Raw genomic sequence first — 20863 nt, 5'->3', positions numbered from 1 at the left:
ACGCCTCCCTAGGAAGGTGTTTCGGGCACGTCCGACCGGTAGGAGGCCACAGGGAAGACCCAGGACACGCTGGGAAGACTATCTCTCCCGGCTGGCCTGGGAACGCCTCGGGATCCCCCGGGAGGAGCTGGATGAAGTGGCTGGGGAGAGGGAAGTCTGGGCTTCCCTGCTTAGGCTGCTGCCCCCGCGACCCGACCTCGGATAAGCGGAAGAAGATGGATGGATGGATGGATGGATGGATATATATATATATATATATATGTATGTATATATATATATATATATAATAAAATAAATATATACTGTATGTATATATATATATATATATATATATATATATATATATATATATATAGCTAGAATTCACTGAAAGTGAATTATTTTCTTATATATATATATATATATAAGAAAATGTGCCATCAGTACAACTGGACAGTGCTGTTTCAGTTCCATCACCAGGACCATCAGTGAGTCAGACACAAACTAGTCTCATCATTGAACCAGATTCAAGGGCTGCTGAGTTGCCATCATCAGAACCCAGATCACCCACAACAAAAACCCCACCAGTGATCCGCAGGTACCCAGAAAGGTTTCGAGTACCACCAAAAAAACTGAATCTCTGAAGACAGTATAAAAATCTGTGTTAAAGATGTACAAATACTGTTTGTATAATAAGCATGTTATTGTTTACAAATGAGGGTTAAGAGTTCAGTACTAAAAAAAAAAAAAAGAATGTGGCTTAAGTACAGTTTTTTAATTGAGCTGCTGCATTTTTTGGTTGGGTTGTTTGGGTGATCTATGTTTGTCTGTTGCCATCTCCTGGTGAATGTTGGCTATAGCGTACTGGGGTTACTTTTTGGTTGGCCAACGATTTACGTGGTGTTGCGCACCTGACGTCAAGTGTGTGAGTCTGTTCTGAAGTCTCCAGTAAAGAGACGTACTTCATCACCTCGCCTGTTTATTGCCTCCAACTCAATATATTACAACAACATTGCTCTATGTGGACCCTCCAGGTCCGCCTGAATTTCGGGAGATTTTCGGGAGAAAATTTGTCCCGGGAGGTTTTCGGGAGAGGCGCTGAATTTCGGGAGTCTCCCGGAAAATCCGGGAGGGTTGGCAAGTATGGGGTACATTAAACATATGTTTCTTATTGCAGTTAAGTCTTTAAATAAAATAGTGAACATACAAGACAACTTGTCTTTTAGTTTCGTCGTCGGCATCCTTCCGTCTCGGGAGACGATGGGGGTAGATCCAAAAAGGGGATGGGTCTCACTGGGATGGTCCCTCCCACGGACGGAGATGGGCCCCTGGCACCTGTTTCCTTCGCCAATCGGATGGGCTTAGAACCGGTATCTGCTGGAGTGACCTGTCCAGTGGACCTCTCCGCTGGATCTACAAACCCTGTTTCCATATGAGTTGGGAAATTGTGTTAGATGTAAATATAAACGGAATACAATGATTTGCAAATCATTGTACTCAGTTTATATTTGCATCTAACACAATTTCCCAACTCATATGGAAACGGGGTTTGTACATGGCCTGGGCATAGAACCATGGAGAGCAAGCTGTTGTCCAGGCAGCAAGCCCCCCCTCTCCGCATGGCTGGTGGATCCAAGAGAGCGACGAGTGTCGATACAACTTGGCACCAGCGACGCCGCAGGAGTTGCCGGAATGATGCTACAACATCAAACCGCCTTCAGGACTCCGGCTCCTGATTTTCTGTCGGGGTTTACTCCCTTAGCCTTACCCTCAAGTGGGTTGACCGCAAGGCAGCGGTGGTTTTGAGATTGGAGATTTCCTTCTCCTAGATGGGCTGCCTTACCAGGTTTACGAGCTTATTCTTCTGTTGTTTGATACTTGACATTAGTTTTGGATGATTCCACAAATTTGGGTATCAATCCGATACCAAGTAGTTACATGATCATACATTGGTCATATTAGTATCGCGGTACTATACTAACACCGGTATACCGTACAACCCTACTTGGGCCAATACTAACCATGTGACTCTGACTTTTTCCCCCCGAAGGGATCATCTCAGTTTTGGTGTCGCTGATGGCCGGAAAAGCAGAGGTAAAATATGACCCAGACGTTATTGATGCTCCTGATGTCGCTCGGCTCATAGAGGACTTGGGTTTTGGCGCCAGTCTCCTTGAGGACAACGTAGTCACACATGGGAAACTGGATCTGAATGTGAGTTGATTTAAATCACTTCAATAGGGGTGTCCAAACCTTTTGACTTGGGGCTGCATTGGGCTAGACCAGGGGTCGGCAACCCGCGGCTCCGGAGCCGCATGCGGCTCTTTGATCACTCTGATGCGGCTCAGCAGCTAACTTGCTGAACCCCCCAATTTTCCTGTGAGACTTCCGGATTTCAGTGCCTCTCGCAGAAAACTCCCGGGATTAATATTCACCGATTTTCACCCTTATGGCTATAATAAGGGCGTGCCATGATGGTACAACATTTGGCGACATCTACAGTCTGTATTAATAGCGTGCCCAACCCAACACTTGTTTTTGCAATATACATCTGCTGCTTGCACACGTACGTGACAGCAAGGCATACTTGGTCAACAGCCACACAGGTTACACTGACGGTGACCATATAAAACAACTTTTAACACTCTTACTAATAATGCGCCACACTTTGAACCAAAACCAAACAAGAATGACAAACACATTTCGGGAGAACATCTGCACCTTAACACAACATAAACACAACAGAACAAACACCCAGAATCCCATGCAGCCCTGATTCTTCCGGGCTACATTATACACCCCCGCTACCACCAAACCCCGCCCCCACCCCAACCCTGCTCCCTCACACATCAACCTCCCCCCCCCCTCTCTGTGCGTCAGTTGAGGTGGGCGGGGTTTGGTAGCGGGGGTGTATAATGTAGCCTGGAAGAGTTAGGGCTGCATGGGATTCTGGGTATTTGTGCTGTTGTGTTTATGTTGTGTTACGGTGCAGATGTTCTCCCGAAATGTGTTTGTCATTCTTGTTTGGTGTGGGTTCACAGTGTGGCACAGTATTAGTAAGAGTGTTAAAGTTGTTTTTATACCGCCCCCGTCAGTGTAACCTGTGTGGTTGTTGACCAAGTATGCATTGCTGTCACCTACGTGAGCATGCAGAAGCCCCATACAACGTGTGACTGGTCAGGCACGCTGATTGTAGTGGGTGATATATGCTGTACCATCACGGCATGCATGACGCTGACAAGTGCCATTCATATAATACTCGTGTGCCGCACCAGCTTTCAAATTCCTTATAAAGTTGTGGGCAGCGTGTCTGAGACCACTAGTTTAAACATAGCACAAAGCAAAGAAAAACATTTTTATGCAGTGTTAAATCATTTAGAATTTCAAAAAAATTTTGCGGCTCCCATTGTCGTCTATAATTTGTGAAACTGGTCAAAATGGCTCTTTGACTGGTAAAGGTTGCCGACCCCTGGGCTAAACAATTTTGTTCAAGGTTGTGTATACATATACAGTATATACGCTATATTGCCAAAAGTATTTGGTCACCTGCCTTGACTCAAATATGAACTTGAAGTGCCGTCCCATTCCTAACCCATATGGTTCAATATGATGTTGGTCCACCTTTTGCAGCTATTACAGCTTCAAGTCTTCTGGGAAGGCTGTCCACAAGGTTGCGGAGTGTGTTTATAGGGATTTTCGACCACTCTTCCAAAAGCGCATTGGTGAGGTCACACACTGATGTTGGCCGAGAAGGCCTGGCTCTCAGTCTCCGTTCTAATTCATCCCAAAGGTGTTCTATTGGGTTCAGGCCAGTCAAGTTCATCCACACCAGACGTTGTCATCCATGTCTTTATGGACCTTGCTTTGTGCACTGGTGCAGAGTCATGTTGGAAGAGGAAGGGGCCCGCTCCAAAGGGGCTTTATAATAAAGACATTGGAATATTTATGACAGTTCCATGCTGGAAATCACTGAGCTCCTGAGAGAGGCCCATTCTTTCACAAATGTTTGTAGAAACAGTCTCCATGCTTAAAGGGGAACATTATCACCAGACCTATGTAAGCGTCAATATATACCTTGATGTTGCAGAAAAAAGACCATGTATTTTTTTAACCGATTTACGAACTCTAAATGGGTGAATTTTGGCGAATTAAACGCCTTTCTATTGTGACGTCACATCGGGAAGCAATCCGCCATTTTCTCACTTTCGTGGGTGTGTTGTCGGAGGGTGTAACAACACCAACAGGGACGGATTCAAGTTGCACCAGTGGCCCAAAGATGCCAAAGTGGCAAGAAATTGGACGAAATGTGTTCAAAATACGAGGGTGTGGGGAAAGCCGACGAAATGGTCAGTCGTTTGTTCCGCACACTTTACCCACGAAAGCTATGCTACGACAGAGATGGCAAGAATGTGTGGATATCCTGCGACACTCAAAGCAGATGCATTTCCAACCATAAAGTCAAAGAAATCTGCCGCCAGACCCCCATTGAATCTGCCGGAGTGTGTGAGCAATTCAGGGACAAAGGACCTCGGTAGCACGGCAAGCAATGGCGGCAGTTTGTTCCCGCAGACGAGCGAGCTAAACCCCCTGGATGTCTTGGCTCACACCGTCCCTTATGCCACCGAAGATGATCAAGAGAAGAATATCGACCCTAGCTTCCCTGGCCTGCTGACATCAACTCCAAAACTGGACGGACCAGCTTTCAGGAAAAGATAGCGGATGAGGGTATGTCTACAGAATATATTAATTGGTGAAAACTTTATTCATTACTCGCGGTTTTACATAAATTATTATACATAAACTGTGTTTACCAATAATTTAGCTTAAAAACATTTATTTTTTCAATAATTCGAGTACATTCGGGTAGTCTTGTGTAATGCAGTTTTTTGTGTCTATTTAGGTATGGTTAACCTGAGTGCTGAAATCGTGGGAAAATATATGTTCTTAGCGCGCCTGAAATGGGCTGTCTGCACTCTCAAAGTGCATGTTGTTGAGGGTATGTCTACAGAATATATTAATTGATGAAAAGTGGGCTGTCTGCACTCTCAAAGTGCATGTTGTTGCCAAATGTATTTCATATGCTGTAAACCTAGTTCATAGTTGTTAGTAATTATCTTATCAGACAGTGTTAAGCCGCTGAAATCCGAGTCTGAATCCGAGCTAATGTCGCTATACCTTGCTCTGTGTTTGTGTTGGCATCACTGTGTGACGTCACAGGAAAATGGACGATGGTTAAAATCAGGCACTTTGAAGCTTTTTTTAGGGATATTGCGTGATGGGTAAAATTTTGAAAAAAACTTCGAAAAATAAAATAAGCCACTGGGAACTGATTTTTAATGGTTTTAACCCTTCTGAAATTGTGATAATGTTCCCCTTTAAGTGCTTGATTTTGTTCACCAAGTGATTAGGACACCTGATTCTGATCATTTGGATGGGTGGCCAAATACTGTTGCACCATGGAATAATGTTTGAGTTATCAAGTACATAGTCATTAGAAAATCTACTTTGCTTGTTGAAAATAAACCAAACCATGACCATTACCTTTTCGCCCCTACAGATAACTGGGATGACGTGTGCATCATGTACCCACAATATCGAGTCCAAGCTCACTGCCACCAAAGGGATCTTTGGCGCCTCTGTGGCCTTGGCTACCAACACAGCACACGTCCAGTTTGACCCCGATGTGATCGGAGCTCGAGATATAATCAAGATCATTCAGGTAAAAATCCATTGTCAGATCTGGTTCTGTGCGGTGTGCAGCACTATATGGTGAACATTGAATTTGGGATTGGAATAAAAGTCGGTGTCTTCCTCTAGAATCTTGGCTTTGAAGCCAGCCTGAAGAAGGCGGGCATTAAAAACAATCTTGGCCACACAGAAGAGATTCAACAGCAAGTATCTGGTCCCCTTGTTGTACCAGCAGATCTGACTAATTCAAACGCAAAGGTAACCCAAAACTGTCTTCCTCTGATGAATCCAGATGGAAAAACTCCTTCCTCCTCAGCCTGGTGTTTGGCCTGCCTGTCATGGGCCTTATGATATACATGATGGTGATGGACAGTCAGCACCAACAACATGGAGGCTCCATGCCAGAGGAGCAGAACCTACTGCCCGGGCTCTCCATCCTAAACCTGGCCTTTTTTCTTCTCTGTACGCCGGTCCAGGTACGGTTCTTACAAGAACTTTCTACACGGTAGTGTTATGGTTGGCAGGGGGGAGTTGATGGCACAGACACTAGGGGGAAGTATAGCTCTATGATTTATTATATAAATAAACAATATATATATATAATAATAAAACAATAACAATATAAACAAAACAAGGGAATCCTAAACCTGGCCTTTTTCCTTCTCTGTACGCCGGTCCAGGTACGGTTCTTACAAGAACCTTTTACACAGTAGTGTTATGGTTGGCAGGAGGGAGTTGACGGTACAGACACAAGGGGGCGGTATAGCTCTATGATTTATTATATATATATCACAATATATATATAATAATCAAACAATAATAATATAAACAAAACAAGAGAATGGAGTGTGACTAATCCACGAGGGGTGGTAGTGTGTTTGATTATGTGTGTAATTAATGTTTGTGTATTACCGTGATGCATACTTGCCAACCTTGAGACCTCCGAATTCGGGAGATGGGGGAGCGGGGCGGGGTTTTGTGGTAGCGGGGGGTGTATATTGAGTTAGTGCTGCAAGGGGTTCTGGGTATTTGTTCTGTTGTGTTTATGTTGTGTTACGGTGCGGATGTTCTCCCGAAATGGGTTTGTCATTCTTGTTTGGTGTGGGTTCACATTGTGGCGCATATTTGTAACAGTGCTAAAGTTGTTTATACGGCCACCCTCAGTGTGACCTGTATGGCTGTTGATCAAGTATGCCTTGCATTCACTCGTGTGTGTGTGTAGAAGCCGCATATAGTATGTGACTGGGCCGGCACGCTGTTTGTATGGAGGAAAAGCGGACGTGACGACAGGTTGTAGAGGACGCTAAAGGCAGTGTCTTTAAGCCACGCCCCCAATATTGTTGTCCGGGTGGAAATCGGGAGAAATTCGGGAGAATGGTTTCCCCCGGGAGATTTTCGGGAGGGGCACTGAAATTCGGGAGTCTCCCGGGAAAATCGGGAGGGTTGGCAGGAGGGAGTTGACGGCACAGACACAAGGGGGAAATATAGCTCTATGATTTATTATATACGTATATAAACAATATATATAATAATCAAACTATAATAACATAAACAAAACAAGAGAATGTGTGTAATTAATTGTTGTGTATTGGGCGAGAGGAGGGACAAGGCAGGAAGGCTGTCCGTGGGGCAGGCAGATGATCCAGGGCGAGAGAGAGGCGTCAGAAGCCCAGGTCCGAGCGCGGGGGGGTCGAGAATCGAGGAAAGCAGTCAGAGTCCAGGGGGAGATCAGCAGCTGAGGCGCACGGCTCACTGCTGAGACACGGAGGCACTGTGGGAACAGGAGACGACAAGGACTGATAAGGACTAGGCACGAGGAAGACAAAGCGAGCGAGAGAGAGAGACACAGGAGAGGAGCCAGAGATGTGGAGCTTACTGAATCAGGGCTACGTTCCGGCGAGGATCCTTGGGTCCACTGGTCTAAATACCGCTCGCCCTCATCAGTCCCAGGTGTGTTGATTGCTGATCGCCCACAGCCTTGCCGGCATGTGGGCGTGATGCGGTCGGCGCGAGCAGGGGCGGGGGAAAGCGGGTTCGAGCCTGCGCCGTGACAGGTAGGTCTTTTCCACGCTGACTCCGCTTTGCTTTTTCGCCAGATTTTCGGAGGCAGGTACTTCTACATCCAAGCGTATCGCTCGTTGAAACACGGCAGCGCCAACATGGATGTGCTGATCGTGCTCGCCACCTCCATTGCCTACATCTACTCCTCCGTGGTGCTGATCGTGGCCATGGCGGAACAAGCCCGGCAGAGCCCTGTCACCTTCTTTGACACGCCGCCGATGCTTTTTGTGTTCATCGCACTCGGGCGGTGGCTGGAGCATGTGGCCAAGGTAAAAAAAAAATATATATAACCCCTAAATCACCCAGGATGCAGCTATAAAATTATAAAAGGATGTTGCTGAATATGTCCAATGTTTTTTTAATTTATGACAGACCATGCAAATATGTTGACACACACGTAGGATGGAGGATTTTCTGTTCCTCGTCTGTCTTTGCAGCGCGAGCACCGACCCTGTGTCAGTTTGCACGTACGTGCTAAATAAAACGCAAAATATTGCTTGCAAAACGGTGATGAGTGTTGATAAATCACATTGCGCAGTATGATATAGTTGCATCTTCTCCACCCAGTATCGGGGACGTTTTGTGTCGTTCTGGCCATTTCCGAGTCCTAAATGGCTGTCAAAATGTACCAACTTGTCGGAATACCTACTCAGACTTTTTCTGTCCAGGTGAGCTGGTGGGGTGGGGGCAGCGGGGGGTGTATATTGTAGCGTCCCGGAAGAGTTAGTGCTGCAAGGGGTTCTGGGTATTTGTTCTGTTGTGTTTATGTTGTGTTACGGTGCGGATGTTCTCCCCAAATGTGTTTGTCATTCTTGTTTGGTGTGGCGCATATTTGTAATAGTGTTAAAGTTGTTTATATGGCCACCCTCAGTGTGACCAAGTATGCCTTGCATTCACTTGTGTGTGTGTGAAAAGCCGTAGATATTATGTGATTGGGCCGGCACGCAAAGGCAGTGCCTTTAAGGTTTATTGGCGCTCTGTACTTCTCCCTACGTCCGTGTACACAGCGGCCTTTTAAAAAGTCATACATTTTACTTTTTGAAATCGATACCGATAATTTCCGATATCACATTTTAAAGCATTTATCGGCCGATAATATCGGCAGTCCGATATTATCGGACATCTCTAGTGACAATCATTGGTACTTTAACTTTTTATATAAGGGTTTGGGTTAGGGTTACTAATAAGTACCGTATTTTTCGGAGTATAAGTCGCACCTGCCGAAAATGCATAATAAAGAAGGAAAAAATCATATATAAATCGCACTGGAGCCCGGCCGAACTATGAAAAAAACTGCGACTTATAGTCCGTAAAATAGGGTAATAATTCTGAGGTTATTGAGGGAAGACTCTTAGTTAATGGCTTGCTGGTTGTGTAATAAGGCCATGCAGAATAAGGTATTAATAAGTACTTACTAATTAAGAGCCAATATGTTACTAATTTGCATGTTAATTAGCAACTAATTAATGGTGAATATGTTCCCCATACTAAAGTGTTACCAAAAAATAATATCAAAGGATGGTTTATTTTTTTTTACATATGTAGCATAATCTACAAAGATACAAAGAATTGCTATTGTGACATCTAGTGGACACATGTGGAACAGCAGTTTCTTTCATTCCAAAATATTGGCTCGTTTTTTATACTTCGCAAACTCATCCGGGCCGTACGTTTTGACACCCCTGTCATGGAGGCACCCACCAGTGCCTCCATGGAAATGCCCCCCTCTACCTCAAAGAACTACTCACCCCCAAATCCTCCACACGACAGGCTAACCTCCTCCAACCTCCGAGGACAAAGCTACGAACAATGGGAGACCGGGCTTTCTGCATCGCAGCTCCCAGTCTGTGGAACACTCTCCCTGACCACCTGAGGACACCACAGACTGTGGATGCTTTTAAAAAAGGCTTAAAAACCCTTCTTTAAAAAAAACAAAAAACAAAACTTTTTTTTAAATATATGCATACTAGTTTTAGCTATTTGGCTGTTCTAGTTTTTTATTTTTATTTATTTATTATTATTATTATTATTATTATTTTTATACACTGTAGCACTTTGAGGTTGTTTACTCAATGTGAAGTGCTTTTTCAGAATCAGAATCAGCTTTATTGTCATTAAGCAAGGTAACGAGATTGAGGCCATTCCATACAGTGCGATGTGTGCATGCTAGAAAAACAATGTGCAAATATATAAAAATATAAAAAATGTAGAAGTGCAATGAATATGGTGTGAAATGAATATATACATGAAAAAACAAACAACCACAGGGTGGTTGGTGGAATGGGTTATTGCACCGAAGAGAAGGCAGTTATGAGGGACAATGGGGCAGTCCGTTCAGGATGGTTATGGCCCTGGGGAAGAAGCTGTTCTTTAGCCTGTTTGTTTTGGTTTTAATGCACCTGTAGCGCTTCCCAGAGGGCAGCAGGTGGAACAGGTCAGAGCCAGGGTGGGTGCTGTCCTTGATGATGGCACTGGCTCTGTTGATTACAAATACAATCTATTATTGTTATTATATTATAAGCTGCCTGAACAAATTCTCTGACTTATTAGCTTTGTGTGCTTGTGTTGTTATTGTGTTGTTTGTGTTATGCAGTAGATGTCTAAGCAAATGAGAATTGATACAGAATCAAACATAATACAAAGTATGCTATGACAAAAGTATGATCAGACACAACATGTTTCTGGGTGTTGTTTCCTCACGATCAGAGTAAAACCTCAGCGGCTTTGGCCAAGTTGATGTCACTGCAAGCCACAGATGCGACTGTGATGACCCTGGGGCCTGACCACTCCATCATCAGGTGAGCGGTGGCACAGCGGACGCCTGCGACTCGTCTTTGTGGTACAAAGCAAATAATCCATGTCTTGATTGTGATTGCACATCGCTCTGCCTCAGCGAGGAGCAGGTGGTGGTGGAGCTGGTGCAGCGCGGCGACATTGTGAAGGTGGTCCCGGGGGGGAAGTTCCCGGTCGATGGTAAAGTGATTGAGGGAAGCTCCATGGCGGACGAGTCTTTAATCACAGGTAGGAATAGAACACATGAATAATGGATGCCATCTCTTTGTAGAACCAGAACAGCCATACAGTAAATGTAGAGCACATTGTGAGTTGAGTTTGAGTTTATTTGGAACATGCATGCATACAACATGATACATCACACATGCATGCATACAACATGATACATCACACATGCATGCATACAACATGATACATCACACATGCATGCATACAACATGATACATCACACATGCATGCATACAACATGATGCATCACACATGCATGCATACAACATGATGCATCACACATGCATGCATACAACATGATACATCACACATGCATGCATACAACATGATACACATGCATGCATACAACATGATACATCACACATGCATGCATACAACATGATACATCACACATGCATGCATACAACATGATACATCACACATGCATGCATACAACATGATACATCACACATGCATGCATACAACATGATACATCACACATGCATGCATGCATACAACATGATACATCACACATGCATGCAGACAACATGATGCATCACACATGCATGCATACAACATGATGCATCACACATGCATGCATACAACATGATGCATCACACATGCATGCATACAACATGATACATCACACATGCATGCATACAACATGATACATCACACGTGCATGCATACAACATGATACATCACACATGCATGCATACAACATGATGCATCACACATGCATGCATACAACATGATGCATCACACATGCATGCATACAACATGATGCATCACACATGCATGCATACAACATGATGCATCACACATGCATGCATACAACATGATGCATCACACATGCATGCATACAACATGATGCATCACACATGCATGCATACAACATGATGCATCACACATGCATGCATACAACATGATGCATCACACATGCATGCATACAACATGATACATCACACATGCATGCATGCATACAACATGATGCATCACACATGCATGCATACAACATGATACATCACACATGCATGCATACAACATGATACATCACACATGCATGCATACAACATGATACATCACACATGCATGCATACAACATGATACATCACACATGCATGCATACAACATGATACATCACACATGCATGCATACAACATGATACATCACACATGCATGCATGCATACAACATGATACATCACACATGCATGCATACAACATGATACATCACACATGCATGCATACAACATGATGCATCACACATGCATGCATACAACATGATACATCACACATGCATGCATACAACATGATACATCACACATGCATGCATACAACATGATACATCACACATGCATGCATACAACATGATACATCACACATGCATGCAGACAACATGATGCATCACACATGCATGCATACAACATGATACATCACACATGCATGCATGCATACAACATGATACATCACACATGAATGCATGCATACAACATGATACATCACACATGCATGCAGACAACATGATGCATCACACATGCATGCAGACAACATGATGCATCACAATTTCCAGTTTCTCTATTCAACATGTTCGAAAAGGAGTAGAAAGAAGCAGAGCTTATTTAATCCTACCCCCTTTTCTTTTACATAGTAGTTGCTAAAACTTTTGGTAACACTTTAGTATGGGGAACATATTCTAAGTAACAAAGACTTAATTTAGAGTTATTTGGTTAGGGTTGGGGTTAGGTTTAGTAAAGGTGAATATGTTCCCCATACTTAAGTGTTACCGGCTTAGGGTTAGAGGGTTAGGGTTAAGGTTAGGGTTAGTAATGGTGAATATGTTCCCCATACTAAAGTGATACCGGGTTAGGGTTAGGGTTAGAGGGTTAGGGTTAGGTTTAGTAAAGGTGAATATGTTCCCCATACTAGTGTTACCGGCTTAGGGTTAGGGTTAAGGTTAGGGTTAATAATGGTGAATATGTTCCCCATACTAAAGTGATACCGGGTTAGGGTTAGGGTTAGAGGGTTAGGGTTAGGTTTAGTAAAGGTGAATATGTTCCCCATACTAGTGTTACTGGCTTAGGGTTAGGGTTAGTAATGGTGAATATGTTCCCCATATTAAAGTGTTACCGGCTTAGGGTTAAGGTTAGGGCTAGAGGGTTAGGGTTAGGTTTAGTAATGGTGAATATGTTACCCATACTAAAGTGATACCGGCTTAGGGTTAGGGGGTTAGGGTTAGGTTTAGTAATGGTGAATATGTTCCCCATACTAAAGTGTTACCGGCTTAGTGTTAGGGTTAGGGTTAGAGGGTTAGGGTTAGGATTAGGTTTAGTAATGGTGAATATGTTCCCCATACTAAAGTGTTACCGGGTTAGGATTATAGGGTTAGGGTTAGGTTTAGTAATGGTGAATATGTTCCCCATACTAGAGTTAGGGTTAGGGTTCGAGGGTTAGGGTTAAGGTTAGGGTTAGTAATGGTGAATATGTTCCCCAGACTAAAGTGATACCGGCTTAGGGTTAGAGGGTTAGGGTTAGGTTTAGTAATGGTGAATATGTTCCCCATACTAGGGTTAGGGTTAGGGTTTGAGGGTTAGGGTTAAGGTTAGGGTTATTAATGGTGAATATGTTCCCCAGACTAAAGTGATACCGGCTTAGGCTAAGAGGGTTAGGGTTAGGTTTAGTAATGGTGGATATGTTAGGGTTAGATTTAGTAATGGTGAATATGTTCCCCATACTAAAGTGTTACCGGCTTAGTGTTAGGGTTAGGGTTAGAGGGTTAGTGTTAGGTTTAGTAATGGTGAATATGTTCCCCATACTAAAGTGTTACCGGGTTAGGGTTAGAGGGTTAGGGTTAGGTTTAGTAATGGTGAATATGTTCCCCAAACTAGGGTTAGGGTTAGGGTTCGAGGGTTAGGGTTAAGGTTAGGATTAGTAATGATGAATATGTTCCCCAGACTAAAGTGATACCGGCTTAGGGTTAGAGGGTTAGGGTTAGGTTTATTAATGGTGGATATGTTCCCCATACTAATGTTAACGGCTTAGAGTTAGGGTTAGGGTTAGGTTTAGTAATGGTGAATATGTTTCCCACACTAGTGTTACCGGCTTAGGGTTAGGGTTAGGGTTAGGTTTAGTAATGGTGAATATGTTCCCCATACTAAAGTGTTACCGGCTTAGGGTTAGGGTTTGGGTTAGGTTTAGTAATGGTGAATATGTTCCCCATACTAAAGTGTTACCGGCTTAGGGTTAGGGTTAGTGTTAGAGGGTTAGGGTTAAGGTTAGGGTTAATATTGGTGAATACGTTCCCCATACTAAAGTGTTACCGGCTTAGGGTTTGGGTTAGAGGGTTAGGGTTAGGTTTAGTAATGGCCGGCTTAGGGTTAGGGTTAGGGTTAGAGGGTTAGGGTTAGGTTTAGTAATGGTGAATATGTTCCCCATACTAAAGTGTTACCGGGTTAGGGTTAGAGGGATAGGGTTAAGGTTAGGGTTAGTAATGGTGAATATTTTCCCCATACTAAAGTGATACCGGCTTAGGGTTAGAGGGTTAGGGTTAGGTTTAGTAATGGTGAATATGTTCCCCATACTAGTGTTAACGGCTTAAGGTTAGGGTTTGGTTTAGTAATGGTGAATATGTTCCCCATACTAGTGTTACCGGGTTAGGGTTAGAGGGTTTGGGTTAGGGTTAGGTTTAGTAATGCTGAATATGTTCCCCATACTAGTGTTACCGGCTTAGGGTTAGGGTTAGGTTTAGTAATGGTGAATATGTTCCCCATACTAGTGTTACCGGGTTAGGGTTAGAGGGTTTGGGTTAGGGTTAGGGTTAGTAATGGTGAATATTTTCCCCATACTAAAGTGATACCGGCTTAGGGTTAGAGGGTTAGGGTTAGGTTTAGTAATGGTGAATATGTTCCCCATACTAGTGTTAACGGCTTAAGGTTAGGGTTTGGTTTAGTAATGGTGAATATGTTCCCCATACTAGTGTTACCGGGTTAGGGTTAGAGGGTTAGGGTTAGGTTTAGTAATGGTGAATATGTTCCCCATACTAGTGTTACCGGGTTAGGGTTAGAGGGTTTGGGTTAGGGTTAGGTTTAGTAATGCTGAATATGTTCCCCATACTAGTGTTACCGGCTTAGGGTTAGGGTTAGGTTTAGTAATGGTGAATATGTTCCCCATACTAGTGTTACCGGGTTAGGGTTAGAGGGTTTGGGTTAGGGTTAGGTTTAGTAATGGTGAATATGTTCCCCATACTAAAGTGATACCGGCTTAGGGTTAGAGGGTTAGGGTTAGGTTTAGTAATGGTGAATATGTTCCCCATACTAGTGTTAACGGCTTAAGGTTAGGGTTTGGTTTAGTAATGGTGAATATGTTCCCCATACTAGTGTTACCGGGTTAGGGTTAGAGGGTTAGGGTTAGGTTTAGTAATGGTGAATATGTTCCCCATACTAGTGTTACCGGGTTAGGGTTAGAGGGTTTGGGTTAGGGTTAGGTTTAGTAATGCTGAATATGTTCCCCATACTAGTGTTACCGGCTTAGGGTTAGGGTTAGGTTTAGTAATGGTGAATATGTTCCCCATACTAGTGTTACCGGGTTAGGGTTAGAGGGTTTGGGTTAGGGTTTGGTTTAGTAATGGTGAATATGTTCCCCATACTAATGTGTTACCGGGTTAGGGTTAGGTTTAGTAATGGTGAATATGTTCCCCGTACTAGTGTTACCGGGTTAGGGTTGGAGGGTTGGGGTTAGGTTTAATAATGGTGAATATGTTCCCCATACTAGTGTTACCGCCTTAGGGTTAGGATTAGGGTTAGGTTTAGTAATGGTGAATATGTTCCCCATACTAGTGTTACCGGGTTAGGGTTAGAGGGTTGGGGTTAGGTTTAATAATGGTGAATATGTTCCCCATACTAGTGTTACCGGTTTAGGGTTAGGATTAGGGTTAGGTTTAGTAATGGTGAATATGTTCCCCATACTAAAGTGTTACCGGCTTAGGGTTAGGGTTAGGTTTAGTAATGGTGAATATGTTTCCCATACTAGTTTTACCGGCTTAGGGTTAGGGTTAGGGTTCGGTTTAATAATGGTGAATATGTTCCCCATACTATAGTGTTACTGGCTTACTGGTTGTATAATAAGGCCATACAGAACAAGGAATTTATAAATACTTAATAATGAATAATTAAGAGCCAATATGTTACTAATTTGCATGTTAATAAGAAACTAATTAATGGTGAATATGTTCCCCATACTAAAGTGTTACCAAACTTTTGTTCACTTCCTGTTCTCAATTTATTCACAATATACTCCATAAGTATACAACAATAAAAATAAATAAATAATAATTAGTGAAGTAAGTTATCGATCTCGAAGCCGGTCCTGGCACAGCCCACTTCACTGCAGGTCCGCAGGCCACGCCCCCACATGCATATTTAGGGAAGTGAGGGGATCCTACGACTTAATACTTAGAACACAAGACAAATAACGATGGTGAACAAGCAAAAGGGGGAATTGTGCATTGTCAGATGTGCCACTAAATGAAAAGCTGTATGTATATTGAGAAAAAAAAAACAGATATGAAAGTAAAAATGTAAAATACTAAACAGTGTAAATGATAATAGTCATGATTGTTCTATAGTTTTGCTATATTAAAGAGGAGGAGAAAAAAGAGGGCAAAAGTGATTGACTTAGACAAAAAATAAATCTGGTATGTATTTTTGTACTCTGAAAAAAAAAGATTTACAGGTTAAAAGTGATTTCCAATCTTGGATTTAAGGTGCTGACACATCTGGATCACATCCAAAATAAAATGTGACATTTGCACTGTGTGAGATAATGATAAAAAGCTTTGATAACTACTATTAACTATTTGTATTGCTTATAAATGATGGACACATTACGATTCTTTATGATGTCATTAAGGATTAAGGAACGTTATAGTCCCAGCAGCACCATCTATCCGTGAGACATTTCAAGGCAGCATCCCAAAGAGAACACTGTCAATTAATCGCAGGACGATGCATCAAACAGCAGACAGGAAGTTGCGCACAAACAAACCCGGCAATAAATGACTCACATTCCTTAGGTTTACTACGTACGCACGTAAGGTCAATGACAAGAGGTTTTGCGGTTGTTCATTTAATTCATCCCATTTCCATCCCGTGAGGCTAAACGAGTGCATTTCCTGCTGTCAGGTTCAAACACTGATGACATCTAATAAACAGACAAGAAGCAAGGAATCATGCAGAGACAGAGTTCAATTTAGCTCATGTGGAGAACGCATGGAGCTGCACAATTAGTCACAGTCTCGCCCTACGCTCCAAGGTACAGCTCCCACGTCCCTCTGTTTATTCAGGAGTTCCACAGTCAACATCACTGAGGCCGCCTCTAAAAAGAGTGGTCACATATATCATGCAAAGCAGCTCCAGTACGCACAACACGTGACGGAATGTGCTGGGGGCCTTGTGATTTCGTCTTGTCTCGGCTTCGTCTGCGTGCTGTCGTCTTATCTTCGTTGAGGTCCTTGAAGTCCTTGGCTGTTAGCGGGCTAAAATAAAGATAACATCTGCGGCTGAGGCCACCCCTCAGACAAGAAGTTTTTGTCCTTGCACAGATAGAAAAAGTACAGCTTGAGCACAATAGCTAATAACTATAGCAACAAACTTTAAGCATACTAAAGTTGTGTGATAATATATATACATGATTATTCTAACACCTGCACACTGTTGTTAGGTGAGCCAATGCCGGTCAGTAAGAGGGTGGGCAGCCTGGTGATTGCTGGCTCCATCAACGCTCACGGCGCTCTTCTTGTGGAGGCCACACATGTTGGTGCTGACACCACACTGTCACAAATAGTACGACTGGTGGAAGAAGCCCAAACATCCAAGGTGAGTGAATGTGTTACTTAAGATCTGTAGACTAAAGGGTGTACTTACCGTATTCTTCGGACTTAAAATCCTTTCATTTTCTCAAAACTCGACAGTGCGCCTTATAACCGGGTGCACCTAATGTACGGAATAATTTTGGTTGTGCTTACCGACCTCGAAGCTATTTTATTTGGTACATGGTGAAATGATAAGTGCGACCAGTAGATGGCAGTCACACATAAGAGTAAAATGTAGACTGCAATATGACTCAAACAAACAACACCAAAATTGTATTTGTTCCATTGAAAATATAGACACATTACACACGGCGCTCAAAAATCTATCACAATGTTTTAGTACGACTTTGGTAAGCTATGAAGCCACACCGCTTGATGTGCATCAACATGCGAGTATTATTATGGTGTGTGTATAAGGTAAGACATATTATCTGGTGTTTTGTTTCGCAATATTATGCAAAAGCAACTTTTTTTACCTTCTGGTACCTGCTGATCTGTATTTGGGATCTGCATAAGTCCTGAAAATGTGCGCGAATCCGCCTTTGTAGTCCGTGCCGACCCCGTAGTCGATAAGCTTCTTCTTTTTCTCTATCTTCTTGTTATGGGACATTCATCCTCCGCTGTTGCCATTTCTAATATAAAGTAGTGTAAAGTTCTTACTTATATCTGTCAGTAAACTCGCCATAAACGCGCTAAAACATACCGGTGTAGTGAGTTTACATTATTCACCCAAGGAACTTTAGTTATCAGAGAGTTCCGGTCGGACGGTTTTTCACGGGACACTAGTGAGCCACGGATGAGGAGATGCTGCTCCGTTATTGATTGAAGTAAAGTCTGAATGTCATTAAAACAGTTAGCTCCATCTTTTGACACTTCTTCCACTCCCGTCCTTGCACGCTACACCGCTACAACAAAGATGACGTCGAAGGTGAGCCACGTAAATAAGACCGCCCACAAAACGGCACATCCGGAAGCGACTGTCAGAACGCGGCTTGAAGATGATCTGTAAAACATAATGTCAGGTTCAAACAGTGATGACATCTATTAAACAAGACAAGAAGCAAAGAATCAAACAGAGACAGAATTCAATTTGGACTCAATATTGAGGAGAAACGCGGCGACTGTACTCTCTGTACAGACTTCCACCATGCTCTGACGAAAAAAGGTTTACGTCTCCTCCTTTATTTGGACACTCCCTGTTTACACAACAACATCTGCTTCCAAAGGAATGGGGAGTATGTAAACAGCTCTTGTTTTTGGTCACATTGAAAACAAAAGAAAAAGATGCCTCGGGCTTGGGCTAGTCCTGGATTCAGCTTGAGCAGGTCTTCGATAACAATAGATAACCCCCTCCCGTCTCCTCCCATCGTACACAATGGAATTTTCCAAGCCTTTGCTTGGTGCAACAAAGACAGCCTCTTGTCTGTTCATTGGGAACTCACATACAATTTTTCTGACACATAATCTATGCAACATTTTGACCAAAGAACCACCATTACATGTAATGTAGACCACAAGGAAGTGTTTTATATTTAGAAAAATAAATAAATAATATGGGCAGCACGGTGGTAGAGGGGTTAGTGCATCTGCCTCACAATACGAAGGTCCTGAGTAGTCTGGGGTTCAATCCCGGGCTTGGGATCGTTCTGTGTGGAGTTTGCATGTTCTCCCCGTGACTGCGTGGGTTCCTTCCGGGTACTCCGGCTTCTTCCCACCTCCAAAGACATGCACCTGGGGATAAGTTGATTGGCAACACTAAATGGTCCCTAGTGTGTGAATGTTGTCTGTCTATCTGTGTTGGCCCTGCGATGAGGTGGCGACTTGTCCAGGGTGTACCCCGCCTTCCGCCCGATTGTAGCTGAGATAGGCTTCAGCGCCCCCCGCTATCCCGAAGGGAATAAGCGGTAGAAAATGGATGGATGGAAATAAATAATATGACCCCTTTTAATGCGTCTTATAATCCGGTGCGTCTTTTGTATGAAAAAAACCTGAATAGACCCGCTCATCGGCAGTGCGCCTTATAATCTGGTGCGCCCTACGATCTGGAAAATACGGTACTAATTGTCCCAACATGTTTCCCTTCCTCCAGGCTCCCATCCAGCAATTTGCTGACCGACTCAGCGGATACTTTGTGCCTTTCATTGTCTTTGTCTCCTTGCTGACTCTGGTGGCGTGGCTGGCAGTCGGCTTTGTCAACTTTGACATCGTGAGGGATAACTTCTCGGTAGGTGCCAACACCTCTTAGTCATACGCATGCAAATCACAGCTGATGAAGTGTTCATCTGATCTTCGCCAAAGGGTTACAACACCAACATTTCCAAGGCAGAGGTCATCGTCCGCTTCGCTTTCCAGGCCTCTATCACTGTTCTTTCCATCGCATGCCCCTGTTCTCTCGGACTGGCTACCCCGACCGCGGTCATGGTGGGCACCGGGGTCGGCGCTCAGAGCGGCATACTCATCAAAGGAGGCGAGCCACTGGAGATGGCCCACAAGGCAAAGCACTTAGCCGTTAGTCGCACTCAGGCCGAGCATCGCAAGAAGATGGTCACAGGAATTTGCTCTCCCGTCAGATTAATGTGGTGATGTTCGATAAGACCGGTACCATCACCAATGGCGTTCCCCGGGTGACCCGTGTGTTGGTGCTATGGGAGATGGCCCGCATGCCTCTTAGAAATATCCTGGCAGTGGTGGGCACAGCAGAGGCCAGCAGTGAGCACCCAGTAGGCATCGCAGTCACCAAACACTGCAAGGAGGTGAATGTTTGCAAGTCCAGGCCCTAATGAGTAATAAAAAAATGAATCTGATGGTTTGCGCATACAGGAGCTAACCACGGACGTGCTGGGTTACTGCCAGGACTTTCAAGCCGTGCCCGGCTGCGGGATCAGCTGCCGGGTTTCTAATGTGGAGCATCTGTTGCTACAACAGAGCGAGGAGCGTTTCTTGTTGCCAGGGACAACCATGGATGAGAGTAGCCTAGTTGGTGCTGCAGAGATCCCGAATACAGGTGTGTTGTCTTGTAGGACCTGGTGGGTCAGTGACTTATGATTTGATTTAGTTATGCTTTGATAAAGACTACGTCCTTACCTTTCTTCCAGGTGAGATTTCATGTTACTCCGTCCTGATCGGGAACCGGGAATGGATGAGAAGGAATGGCCACCATGTCGGAGCAGATGTGGATTCCGCCATGTCGAGCCACGAGGCAAAGGGGCAGACCTCGATTCTGGTGGCCATAGATGGTAAGCATAAGAAGAACTGAGTTTTTAGTTTAG

General features: G+C 43.8%; 1 protein-coding gene across 2 annotated transcripts in view; it reads left to right on the top strand.

Annotated features, from left to right (window-relative positions):
• The window catches only part of atp7b (ATPase copper transporting beta), a 42982-nt gene that overhangs the window by 17501 nt on the left and 4618 nt on the right, over positions 1–20863 (top strand). For both annotated transcript variants that reach the window (XM_061985357.2, XM_061985358.2), the window contains exons 4-16: positions 2030–2193; positions 5537–5698; positions 5797–5870; positions 5960–6143; positions 7764–7997; positions 10435–10526; positions 10622–10749; positions 17444–17598; positions 19684–19818; positions 19893–20087; positions 20165–20347; positions 20415–20598; positions 20690–20830. In XM_061985357.2, the coding sequence (XP_061841341.1) occupies positions 2030–2193; positions 5537–5698; positions 5797–5870; positions 5960–6143; positions 7764–7997; positions 10435–10526; positions 10622–10749; positions 17444–17598; positions 19684–19818; positions 19893–20087; positions 20165–20347; positions 20415–20598; positions 20690–20830 (2031 nt within the window). The remainder of the gene's footprint in view (positions 1–2029; positions 2194–5536; positions 5699–5796; positions 5871–5959; positions 6144–7763; positions 7998–10434; positions 10527–10621; positions 10750–17443; positions 17599–19683; positions 19819–19892; positions 20088–20164; positions 20348–20414; positions 20599–20689; positions 20831–20863) is intronic.

Source organism: Nerophis lumbriciformis, linkage group LG23 (assembly GCF_033978685.3).
Source record: "Nerophis lumbriciformis linkage group LG23, RoL_Nlum_v2.1, whole genome shotgun sequence".
Taxonomy (NCBI): domain Eukaryota; kingdom Metazoa; phylum Chordata; class Actinopteri; order Syngnathiformes; family Syngnathidae; genus Nerophis; species Nerophis lumbriciformis.
The sequence above is the reverse complement of the archived record's forward strand: the minus strand, read 5'-3'. Positions and strand labels throughout refer to the sequence as shown.